The 13,527-nt window shown below is 37.0% G+C and overlaps 1 protein-coding gene across 6 annotated transcripts in view; it reads left to right on the top strand.

Moving 5' to 3' along the window:
• SLC38A9 (solute carrier family 38 member 9) overlaps positions 1-13,527 on the top strand; it is an 84,623-nt gene that overhangs the window by 62,847 nt on the left and 8,249 nt on the right. For all 6 annotated transcript variants that reach the window (XR_006298811.1, XM_043590546.1, XM_043590526.1 and 3 more), the window contains 2 exons: positions 1,008-1,114; positions 12,938-13,051. Coding sequence is in view for 5 of the 6 variants with exons in the window: in XM_043590546.1 (XP_043446481.1) it covers positions 1,008-1,114; positions 12,938-13,051 (221 nt within the window). In the remaining variant the exon portion in view is untranslated. The remainder of the gene's footprint in view (positions 1-1,007; positions 1,115-12,937; positions 13,052-13,527) is intronic.

Genomic DNA, 13,527 nt, shown 5'->3' with positions numbered 1-13,527 from the left:
ATTCTTATTTCATCGTAACTTTGGACTTATTGTAGAAAATTAAGAGAATATAGGTAAGTGTTTAATTTAAAATAAATCCCACTAGTCACAGGGTGGCTCAGTTGTTTGGGCATCCGACTCTTGATTTCACCTCAAGTCACGATTTCATGGTTCATGAGTTCAAGCCCCATGTTGGGCTATGTGCTGACAGCATGGAGCCTGCTTGGGATTCTCTCTCTCCCTCTCTTTATGTCCCTCTGCCACTTGTGCGCGCTCTCTCTCTCTCTCTCTCTCTCTCAAAGTAAATAAATATTTAAAAAATAAAATAAATCCCATTAGTCAAAAGTAACCACTATTTAAATTTTTGTGATTATGTCTCCATTTTTTTTCTATGTCTATATATATACATATATATGCACACAAAATATTTTAAATAAATGTAAAATCATACTATGCATGCTACTTAAATCATGTACCTTTGCCTTGGTGTTAAATAATTATCTAGAACATAATTCATACATACTGTATACCATTGAGCAACTGTATCATAGTTTAACCATTCCCCTCTCTGTAGACATTTAAATTATTTCTAGTATTTTTAAGCAATGCTTTTTTAGATTAGCCTTTGAAAAATTTTAGATGACTAATTCTCCCTTTTCTGATTCATTTTCTAAAAGTGTTTTTCTGACAGATTCAAATTTTAGAAGAGGAAGACCTTTAGAGTTAGACCTAAAATTGAATCCTGCTTTACCACACATTAGTTGTGTGACCTCAAACAGGAATATCTGATATAAGGTACCCTCACAGAGTAGTCTTCTCTTGATTCCTTTTTTTGTTTTGTTTTGTTTTCAAGTACTTTGCTCAAGTATAATGCTAGTCTTGAGGAACTTTGTAAAGGCATTTTAATGTTATTATTCCCTGGATAAGGCAAAAACAACTAATTTTTCATAATCAACTTTTGGCCACTAACATTCATTTTCTACTTATCAGTTTTAATGTGGGCTTTTTTCACTCTCTTTTTCTCCTAGAGATAAGATTTCAGTTTCCACAGCTGACTGGAGTGCTTACCCTTGCTTTCTTTATTCATAATTGTATTATCACACTCTTGAAGAACAACAAGAATCAAGAAAATAATGTGAGTAATTGTCAGAGGAATTACATTTTGTTATTGGATCTTAATTCTTAAATTTAAACCATAGAGCAGTGGTCTGAGCAAACTTTTTCTGTAAATGTTTTGATGGTAAATATGTTAGGCCTTGTGGGCCATACAGTCTTTGTTACAACTACCTAACCCTGCTGCTATGTGATGAAAGTAACCACAAACAATATTTAAGCAAATGGATGGTGGCTGTGTTTCAAGAAAACTTTATTTACAAAAACAAACAGTGGGCCAGATTTCATCATGGACCATAGTTTGTCAACTCCTGCTGTAGAGTAATTACTAAAAAAATAAAGAGGCATAGCTAATAGCCAACAGTGGTGATAAAGTCTTTTTTATTTAAAAGATCATGGAAAAAATGAAACAAAGAATAGGTGGGACAAATGGATAACAAATAGCAAGATAATAGATTTAAACCCAGCCATGTTGGCAATAACTTTAAATATAAATGGTGTAAATGCTGCAATGAACGGATAACAGACTGGGGATGCCTAGGTGGCTCAGTCACTTAAGCATCTAACCTTTGATTTCAGGTCAGGTCACGATCTCATGGTTCATGAGTTCGAGCTCCACATTGGGCTCTGTGCTGACAGTGCAGACCCTGCTTGGAACTCTGTCTCTGCCTTTCTCTCTCGGTCTCTCAGAATAAGTAAAAACTTAAATATACATACATACATACATATGTGTGTGTGTGTGTGTGTGTGTGTATGTATATATATTACACCAAACTGATTAAAATACAAGACCTAACTACAGTTGACCTTGAACAGGGGTTAAATAAAGAGTGCTGACAGCTACACCCTCCACCTCCATAGTCGTAAACTTGTATATAACTTTTCCCCAGAGCTTAATTGCTAATAGCCTACTGTTGACCAGAAACTTCATTGATAACATAGTTGATAAACACCTATTTTATATGTATTATGTATTTTATACTGTATTCTTATAATAAAGTAAGCTAGAGAAAGGAAAATGTTACTAAGAAAATCATAAGGAAGAGAAAATACATTTATATTACTGAACTGAAACTGTTGGAAAAAATCTACATATAAGTGGATGTATGTAGTTCAAACCCCTGTTCCATGGTCAACTGTATGTGTTGTCTGGAAGAAACTTAGTTTAAATATAAAGATATGCCATGCAGACACTAGACATAAAAAAGGCAGGGTAACTGTTTTAATATCAGACAAAGTCAACTTCAGAACAAGGAGTATTGCTGGAGATAAAGAGCAACATTACATAATGATCTTGAGGGATCAGTTCATCAAGAAAACATAGTAATCATAAATATGTATGCACCCAGTGACAGAGCCTCAAAATAAATGGAGCAACTGTCAAAACAGAAAGGAGAAGTAGACAAATCCGCAATTATAATTGGAGATTTCATTACCCCTCCCTTAATAATTGATAGAATAGAAAATAAATAAGAATATAAAAAGCCAAAACAGTATTCACCTACTTGATGTAATTAGCGTTTATAAAGGTCTTCTCTCAAGCAACAACTCAATGCACATTCGTTTCAAATGTTCATAGAACATACAACATAGACTATATGCTAGGAAATTGAATAAATCTCAATAAATTTAAAAGGATTGAAATCATACCAAGTAAGTTCTTTGACCACATTGAAGTGAATTTAAAAATCACTAACAGAAAGAAATTTCGAAAATTGACTAAATACATGGAAATTAAATAACAGCTTCCTAAGTAAGCAATGAGTCAAAGAAAAAATCACAAGGAAAATTGGAAAATACTTTGAGATTACTGAAAATGAAGGTACAACATAGCAAAACTAATGGGACGCAGCCAAAGCAGTGCTTAAAGGGAAATTTATAGCTATAAATATCTACATTAAACAAGAAGAAAGATCTCAAATCAATAACCTAACCTGTACCTTACGATAGTGAAGAAGAGCAAACTGAACCCAAAGTAAGCAGAAGTTAAGGAGTTACTTGTGGCCTTGTCTGCATATTTTGAACTCAGTTTGATGGCTTCTAACCATGTAAATGAAAACCATGGTGAAGCTCTATTAGAGGCCTATGTAATTGTTACTGAAATAAAAAGGAAGAAGAGTTCACTGTGCCTGGGAATTCTGAGAAGGCTTCAAGTAATGTTTGGCATGGTCATTTTGAAGCAAAAATCCTAAGTAGAAGGAAGTTAGTTCTCAAATTAGAGCAAGAATATAAGTCAGGGTTTCCCATTTTCATGTTTACTATTAACTGGTAACACATCTGGCATATTGCCTGTAAATGGGATTGAGTAAATCTAGATTTTCCAAACTTTCTAATTTGGTGACCTTCAATTTTTTTTGATATGTAAAAATAGTATTATGTGATACCTGCCTCTCAGGGTTTTAATCACAATTAAACAGTATAAAATAGGAAAAGTATTTAACATGCTGTGGTGTACAGTAGGAGCTAGAAATTTTTTGTTTCTGTGCCCCTCTTTCTTTTTCTCCTGACATTACATACCGTGCATCTCTCAGCTAACAGGGGAAAGTATTTTCCCATTCAGAGTCTTTCCAGTACTTTAAAACTTGTTTTGGGGGCGCCTGGGTGGCGCAGTCGGTTAAGCGTCCGATTTCAGCCATGTCATGATCTCGCGGTCCGTGAGTTCGAGCCCCGCGTCAGGCTCTGGGCTGATGGCTCGGAGCCTGGAGCCTGTTTCCCATTCTGTGTCTCCCTCTCTCTCTGCCCCTCCCCCGTTCATGCTCTGTCTCTCTCTGTCCCAAAAATAAATAAATGTTGAAAAAAAATTTAAAAAAAAACAAAAACAAAAAAAAAACCTTGTTTTGTAATGAGAACATATTAATTCTTCCTATAATGTTAATAGGGTAGATCCCCAGAAAAATATATAATCGAACCATGTCAATTCATTCTTTATCTATTCTCTCATCACTGAACTAGATTTTAATTTTAAAACTGGCTTTCCACCAAGGGTTCATAGTAATACAAGAAAGTCGTGTGTAGAATGTTGCTTCATTGTTTAATAAGAACCATAATTGGGATATTCTTTATTAAATTGCTTACCATCTTTCATGCACGGACTGTAGAGAATTATTTCTTTGTGTTCAAGACTAGGAAAAGTTTCTCCTAATGAACTCATTATTTGACAAAGATCATATAACTACTCTTGTTTCTGTTTTTGCCATGACTTCTGGAAAACTTAAGAATTATCATTTGGTATACCTTTTCTTTTTTTTTTTTTTTTAACGTTTTATTTATTTTTGAGACAGGGAGAGACAGAGCATGAACAGGGGAGGGTCAGAGAGAGAGGGAGACACAGAATCTGAAACAGGCTCCAGGCTCTGAGCAGTCAGCACAGAGCCCGACGCGGGGCTCAAACTCACGGACCGCGAGATCATGACCTGAGCCGAAGTCGGACGCTTAACCGACTGAGCCACCCAGGCGCCCCGAGACTAAACATTTTCAAGATAAAAACTAAATCTAATGTGAGAGGAAAGATAAAAACTCTAAAAGTAAGTTGTGTCTAAGAAAAGGTATACCAGGGGCGCCTGGGTGGCTCAGTCGGTTAAGCGTCCGACTTCGGCTCAGGTCATGATCTCACGGTCCGTGAGTTTGAGCCCCGCGTCGGGCTCTGTGCTGACAGCTCAGAGCCTGGAGCCTGTTTCAGATTCTGTGTCTCCCTCTCTCTCTGACCCTCCCCTATTCGTGCTCTGTCTCTCTCTGTCTCAAAAATAAATAAAACATTAAAAAAAAAATTTAAAAAAAAAGAAAATGTTTAGTCTCATTATACTTATACTTTTGTCATAAACAGTTTTTTTTTTTTTAATTTTTTTTTTCAACGTTTATTTATTTTTGGGACAGAGAGAGACAGAGCATGAATGGGGGAGGGGCAGAGAGAGAGGGAGACACAGAATCGGAAACAGGCTCCAGGCTCTGAGCCATCAGCCCAGAGCCCGACGCGGGGCTCGAACTCGCCAACCGCGAGATCGTGACCTGGCTGAAGCCGGACGCTTAACCGACTGCGCCACCCAGGCGCCCCTGTCATAAACAGTTTTAAATCTTCCAAGGGAATAGGAAAAATAATCTTATTTATCCTAAGTAAGTATTTGCAACTTTAGGATATAAGGGGAAATTGAATATATATTTTTAAAGTTCTCTACTTTTAAATCCCTTCCTTCTTCTTCACAAGTTCCCAGACTAATTGCCACTTGAACAAAGCTACCTACTCCAAGTTTTAGGAAGTTTATAAATATATGTGTAAAATATCTGCTTCAACTCTGCAGGAAATCTGTATATCTCATTAACAGTATGTTCCTTCGTGCTCACTAAGTCACGTATCTATACTAATCAACTCTTCTCACACCAACTTAGACTAAGTGCCCTAGAAACCCACTTGGTGAGGTGTAGAATTCTCATGTATTGGATCATTCTATCCATAAGGCTGTGCTTCTCAAACTTTACCACTAAAGTCTCCTAATGACAGAGAATACCTTGTATACCTGGGAATCTGTAGGTGAAGAACACAACTTCGACAAATTCTCATGTTTAATTTTAAGCATGCATGTACATTTTTATTGTACTCTAAATTATTTCGTCTTACTAGAAAAGTCTTAAAATCATGAGTTAAGTTATAAACAGACCTCACTTTACACACTTCCTATATGCATGACTTATAGTTACTTTGGTTTAGTTAAATTACCTCAGTCCCCCTAACAACATGGTTCAAATTCCAATTACCACAGGATTTGAACTATGAATACTTACATAAACTAGTAGCTACCTGCCTTTCAGTTCACAAATCACTACTGAAATAACAGGCATATGTCATGATTCATTACCATTCACATCACTTCTTTCAGAGTCTGTCAGAGATTGGTCACCACACATCTCTAATTCACTTTACACACAGACTGCCAAGCGGATGGTTGAGTTGCCCCCTTGTAACCTGGTCGTAAATCCAGATAATATTTTATAAAAATGGAAAATTGAGAGAGGGAATTGGCCAAAAAAGGTGAAAGTGCAATAATGAACACAAAGTGATAATACTGGAAATACAATTTGAATGAAACATAGATGGAGTCATAAAGGAAACATCTGCTTGTGGAAAGGTAGACACTGCTGCCATTTGAGACCCTCCAGATGGGCAGTCAGAGGAACTTGGGGAAGATGAACCTCTCAACGTGAATGAAGGAAATGGTTGTGATGAGAAGAACGAAGTTGTTCCCGAGGAAGTGACACCAGCAGAAAACTTCACACTGAAAGAATTCTGAGATACTTCACAACTTTGAAAACACAAAGGATGAAATGGTGGAAAGCGTTGCAACCTTAGAAGGAAGGAATATGACAATTCACTAAGGTGTGGAAAAGATGGTTGTTGTAGATTGTAATTATACTATGAGAAGGAGGAAACAGTTCAAACTGTCCTTGGTAAGTTTTTACAAATAAATAAAACACTTTAATTCCCATTGTTTCTGATGTTTTAAAATAGTATATTAAATAAATAGTACTTTTACTATCTTTTTCATTTCCTTTTACATTTGTAACCAACAGAGTTTTTAATGTTTTGACAAAAGTTGTTAAAGATCATGGAACAATCATAATTTTTCTCATAGATTATTATGATCGCAGTGCACATTTTTTTTTAACATCTGATAATTTATTTCTTTATTTTGTATGTTTTATTTTTATTTTTGAGAGAGAGAGTGAGAGGGCAAGTGAGCAAGAGGCAGAGAGACGGGGAGAGAGAGAGAGAGAGAATCCCACAATGGGGGGGGGGGGGTATGGAGAGGGAGAGAGAGAAGCGGGGCTCACCCAAAACAGGGCTTGACCTCACCTAATGTGGGACTTGAGATCATGACCTGAGCCACTGTCAGATGCTTAATGACTAAGCCACTCCGGCGCCCCAACAACTGATAATTTATTGAAATCATTGGTGTCAGTATCTACAATAGGACTTTGACCACTTGATATTTAATAGTATCTGAAGGGCTAAATAATCTATGAAGGACTGTGCAAGTCAGTGAGTGGCTTATGGATCCTCGTCTGGAAACGACTTTGGAAAATCTTAGGAATCTTAGTACCTTCAGCCCAAGGAGTTTTTCTTGTAGTGACTCTCAGAGTCCTGGTAGGCCTCTAAACTGGTTCTTTGATATTCTTTTCCTTTGTGCCTCAGATCGAGTCAGCATGAAGCTTCTCCAGGGAATATACATTGTGGCTGATTAGGGTAATTCATATTCGATTAATTCCCACCTCAGGTTTTTTGGGAGTCTTTCCAGTGTCTGTAAGCAATGGCTGCAGTGCACAACTTTCGGACTACTTGTTCCTGGGTGAGAGCGAACAGCGGTAAGACAGGAGCAGGTGGACCCCAGCTGTGCTGCAGCTGCCACCACATCTTCCTCAAAAAGGTGTCCAGGCAGATTTAGTCTCATCCTACTGTGAAAAGACAGGACAGCCTATACTTAGCTTTGCATTTCCTAAAACTCTTATGTAGAATTGCTTTTCTGGAAATGCACACCAGTGTATCTAGAGGTGAGCATTCCCCAGTGGGAGAAACTCAGGACTGCTCAGAGAGATAGACTCAGTTCATGGTTTCCCAAGGATTATAGAAGAGTTTCTGCCTTTCCTAGTGGAACACTCAGTGGGCCTCAAAAATCTGTTTTTTTATGTAAATACCATAAAATGAGTTCTTGTTTCTGCCGAGTTTTGGGACTAGCACTTTGTAGAACTAGTATGTGAGGTTCAGCTGATAATATTTGACTCAAGTTTTATCCTTTGTAGGAAATATTTTAAAAAGTAAAAGCTTAAAAGTTTAAATGGTCGATGGTTTCTTACTGTCTTAATTGAAACTATGGTATGAAATGTGGTCTAGCTTTCAAAAAATCAGACTTCATGTTAACTTCTTAAAATGTTAGTAACTACTAACGACAAACATTTGTGAAGCACTTGGTGCCAACAAAATTCTAAACACTTTAAATACATGTAAATATTATATACTCTCCTTTTGATTATACTGAAATTAGCTTATATACTTGCATAAGCTAAGCTAAATGGGTACTATGTTCTGAGAAAAAATTGGTCATTTGGTTTATTTAATGACTATACTTTTCAGTGGGTTTCAGTAAGGAATTTAACTCATAGAAGTCCTGTTAATATTATGATTTATTTTCTTGAGATTTAAGCCAGAAAATGTGAAGCTTGTCAGGGACTCTAACTTGTTAATATTAATATTATGTTAGTCATTCAGAGCTCAGTAAACAAAGGGTTGAAAGTAGAGAAGAAGGAGACTCTTGGGTGGCTTGGTTGGTTGAGCATTTGACTTCAGCTCAGGTGATGATCTAACCGTTCCCAAGTTTGAGACCTGTGTAGGGCTATATGCTGACAGCTCAGAGCCTGGAGCCTGTTTCAGATTCTGTATCTCCCTCTCTGTCTCTGTCCCCTCCCCCGCTCATGCTCATGCTCATGCTCATGCTCTGTCTCTCTCTCTCTCTCTCTCTCTCTCTCTCTCAAATAATAAACATTAAAAAAAATTTTTTAATAAAAGAAAGAGAAGAAGACAAAAGAATAAAAGGGCCTCATTTTGTTCTGTATAAACTACAGTCGGACTTGGATGCAAAGACATTTGTGAAGGAGAGCAATGAGGCTCCTAAACAGGTGTAATGATCAGATTTTTCAGGTTTGTTAAGTTCGATTTAATTTCATGTTTTTTTTTCACTAAACATAATTTTTTTTTATGTGTAGCTAAATGGGATATAATTTCTATTCTTTAGTAAGGCATTCCTTACCAAAAGAAAACCAAAAAAGTTGTAGAGTTGAAGATCATCCAACTCATTCTTTTTCTTTTTTTTTTTTTTTAAGTGTATTTATTTTGAGGGAGCAAGAACGGGAGATGGGCAGAGGCGGGGGGAGAGAGAGAGAGAATCCCAAGCAGGCTCCACACTGTCCACGCAGAGCCCAACTCAGGGCTCAACCCCGTGAACCATGAGATCCATGACCTGAGCAGAAATCAAGAGTCAGACGCTTAACAGACTGAGCCACATAGGCACCCCTCAACTCACTCTTTTTCATCAGAATATGTAGTCTCTGTAACCATCCGGAAAATGATCCTGGATTTGTGGACTAACCTCTTGGTATTTCCTTATGATGTTTGAATTAGAACGTACACAGTGCTTTTTGTTTGTTTGTTTTGCCTGTCTTTATTTAGTTTCACACCCTGCTAGTTCTTTAAAAATAATTTGGGATGGCTTCTGTCTTAATTTGTTGTTTACTTTTTGCTTCTTCATATTAATCTGTGCAGTTTACTTAACACTACGTCATCAGAAGTTTTGATGTAAATGTCTGGGGTAGGTCTGTGTGGTCAGTTTCTGTCATTTTTGTTAGTAAATGCTCCACTGGATAGTATTTTCACTATGAACAGTATGTGGAACACATTATAAACCATAATTTGAGAAGCAGAATGTGCTTCCAGCACCACTTGTGCCTCCTTGTAAAGCTGGTCCTCATTTTGAGGTGGCGTTCTTCCCATCATCAATTAGTTCCCTACCATCGCCCTGCCAGCCATTGCTCATTCATGAGGCAGAGTAGGTTACCTAATTAATGTGTAGGATTCATACTGTCATTTGTACCTCTTTTTAAACCTATTTTTTACTTTGAGACTTGCCTAACAGATAGCTTTTTTCTACCCTTTTCCAATAAATGGGCTTTTAAGAGGCTATATCTCTAGGCCAAGTACAGTGATGGCTTGTGTTCAAGCCAAAGAATAACAAAACCCACATGTGTGCATGGTATTCATAGGTGGCATGTTTCCCAGGATCGTGCTAAACCTCAGCTGCTTTCATATTAAAACATCTTTTCTGTTCTTTAGAGTAGTTTCAGATGAAAACAGATATGCAACTCTTGACCTAGTTCCATTGAATGTACATTTCAACTACTATAAAATGGACTTTTCTGATTTTAATATTCCTCTTGCATCTCTGTGTGTATTCATTTGTATCCTTTGTTACTCATAGCTTGTTACCTCTTTATCTTTGTTCTCTGTATTATTTACTAACTACGTCACCAATGCATTCAACACTGATCATTTCTCCATTGCAGTAGTAAGGGCATGCAATTTGGAGCCATAACATCTTTGATTTGAATGCTGACTTCACCAGCTACTTTCTTTGTAACCATGAACAAGTTTTGTAACCTTGCTGCACTAGTTTACTCATCTATAAAATGAAGAAATGTATCATACTTACATTTAATGAGATAATACATATAAAGGGCTTAGTGCATAGTGTAACACCTAGCCAATGTAATAACTGCCTAATAACCAGCTTAGTTATTATTTTTTCTGTACATTTACCAGGTTCTACCTGTGTGCCTCGTATTGTCCTGGGCATTGAGGATATAAAGATGAAAAAGACACAGTCCTTGTCCTCAGGGATCTCATAATCTAGTAATATGGAACAACTTATACATAGAAAAATTAACATAACAACATAATACAAGAACCATTAACCTTGGCTACTTTTTGGGTGTTGAGGGACATTTTCTTTCCACTTAAGATCTTTCATATTGTGAACATATATTACTTTTATAATAAAAACTAATGACAACTGCAATATACTCTAAAAGGTGCTCCATTTCAGGTATATATTCAGTGCTATAAGAACAGGAAAGCAGGGGGCACCTGGGTGGCTCTGTCAGTTAAGAGTCTGACTTCAGCTTAGGTCATGATTTCACAGTTGGTGGGTCCAAACCTTGCACTGGACCATGTGCTGATAGCTCAGAACCTGGAGCCTACTTTGGATTCTGTGTCCCCCTCTCTCTCTGCTCCTTCCCCACTCATGCTATCTCCGTCTCTCTCAAAAATAAACATTAAAAATGAAAATTAAAATAATAATAATAAAAAGAACAGGAAAGCAGAAGGAAAAACTATCTGTTTAGGAAGCTCTTGCATCTTAGACTTTTCATCTTCATCAGACTGTCCCCAGAGTCTACTAAGGTACACATCTTTTTAGAAAGCCTGGCCAAAATAATGTGGCAATTAGGTGCTATTATATAGGCTGAAGACTGTATAGCTGTCTCTGACACAGCCATCTTGGCCTCCCGAGATTTTGCATTTTATAAGACTACCGCTGTTTTTGACTGGTGTTGAGTGGGTTGAAAGTAGAAGGACTTTTTTTTCTTTTAGGTTTACTTATTTATTTAGAGAGAGAGCATGCAAACATGCAGGAGGAGCAGAGAGGGAGAGAGAAGATCCCAAGCAGGCTCCACGCTGTCAGCACAGAGCCCGATGTGGTGCTCAAACTCATGAACCACGAGATCATGACCTAAACTGAAACCAGGAGTCAGTCACTTAACTGACTGAGCCTTCCAGGTACCCCAGTGGTAGAAGGACTTTTAAACATCGTAACAGGAGACTACTACCCTTTGCTATGAAAGTTAGAGTTGCCAGATTCATTTCTGTTCATCTTATACAAGACCATGAGACAACCTTAGGAGTGACTGAAGGCTAGCCTGAAATGGGCCCTAGGCTTTGTGAACTTTAAAGAGGAAAGACTTTGAAAGCCCCCTGGAGTTTTGGTAAGCCACTCCTTCCGCAACCCTAAACAGTTAGAAGCTTTTTGAGAATGCTAGAATCATCCTGCATAGTCTAAGCTCCTGTAGCTTCTTAGGCCTGTCCACCATGTAGTTCAGGGTAGAGAATCCTGGTTTGTTTTCAAGTTGATTGTCTACTTAGACCTAACATTAGGATTTCTCATAGTTTGTTACTTGCTTTTAAGTGAATTTATCAACATTCAAGTTTATAAGTTTCTACTATTGCTCAACCCATTTAAGGAAAGAGTCGTCCAAAAGATCAGTAATGTTCCTTAATGCCAAATGTTCGCTTTTCTTATAGTGTTATCAAACTAAAGTAAAATTGTATATAATTTTTTTCTTATCTGTTTTCTTAGCTTTCAAAGCAATTTGTGTTTAAAATGAAAAATGAATAGGCTTCTTGCCATAATTTAGTTGTGCTGAATTGTTTGGCTCTAACTTTAGTGGTGATGGAGACCAGATTCGTGAGCTGTGGGATCTGTTCTGTTTGGATCTGACAGCTGGCTGTGTTAAATATCTTGGAGCCTTTTACTTCACATGGGGGTAGGAGGTCAGGAGGGTAGGAGCAGCAGTGGAAGAAAGCAACCCACTTGATTTAATATGCTGCATTTGTTTACTGCTTCCAATAATAACATTGTGCAGCTGTTTGAACAGCTGCCTTTTGATTTCCTTTTGTTTATTGTTTAGGTTTATTAAGCTTGTCTTTGATACCTGCTTACTGTCTGCCCTTTAACTAGCTTTTCTTCTTTATTAAATATATTTTTTAATGTGTACCAGTTTCTTTCAGCCTAGGCATGCTTTGATGGTTTAACACAGTCATTTTACTAAAAGAAGGAATTTTAATTCTGTCGGTCATACTGAAGATGGCTTATTTTGCTTTCTTATTGTCCCTTAGCTTTATTATTTTTAGTGAAATGTTTTTATAATTTGGTAAATAAATTACCTTAGAAATTAGTCATAATTTTCTGTTGAGTCACCACTTACATTAATTTACTAAATCTGCCAACTTGTAGCTTAATCTGCATACTCCAAAATAGTAAAAAAAAAAAGTCAGGTTAATTGTAAAGTATGTGAATTTTGTTTTATTTAGTTTCTGTGAACAGATTGGATACCTGGAAGGCACATATACACAAACACACATAGCAAAAAGATAAATCTTGTATTTATTTGTCAGTTTTCTTATTTAGTCTATTCAGGCAGACTTAACTGCAAATTTATTCAGTATCATGGGAATTTTGTTCTCTTTTTACAGGTGAGAGACTTGTCCATTGCTTATATGCTGGTGACATTAACCTACCTCTATATTGGAGTCCTGGTTTTTGCTTCATTTCCTTCACCACCATTAACCAAAGATTGCATAGAGCAGGTAAGGCACTAGGTACCCTCTCTTTGTGATTGTTTATACATTCATATCTGCAAAGCAGGCAGGGTGAGACAGTAGCAAGATACAATACCAGACAGACCTGGGTTTGAATACCATCTCTACTATTTACTGTACATGTGAGAATTTAGGCACCTTCCCTATCCTTTCCAAACTTAAGTTTTCTATCCCATGAAGCAGTATAATACATACACCATAGATTTTTAAAGAGATTCTTGAGAAAGCATACTGTATGCTGGCCTCTTTTGGTACTCAAATAGATGATTCCTGTTGTGTGCATACTATTATTATTGTTTGGAAAACTGTTACTAGTGCTATTCATGAATTTATAAAACCTCCACTGAGAATACATTCAATCTCCTTATTTTGCAAAGCCCAGATCTGGAAATGTCCTGGATAATCTGATGTCTTTGCTCATCAGTCCCCAATAATAGGTCTAACACTCATTTTGTACTGCATGG

The sequence above is a fragment of the Prionailurus bengalensis genome, chromosome A1 (assembly GCF_016509475.1).
Source record: "Prionailurus bengalensis isolate Pbe53 chromosome A1, Fcat_Pben_1.1_paternal_pri, whole genome shotgun sequence".
Taxonomy (NCBI): Eukaryota; Metazoa; Chordata; class Mammalia; order Carnivora; family Felidae; genus Prionailurus; species Prionailurus bengalensis.
This window is presented reverse-complemented; position numbering and strand designations above follow the sequence as displayed.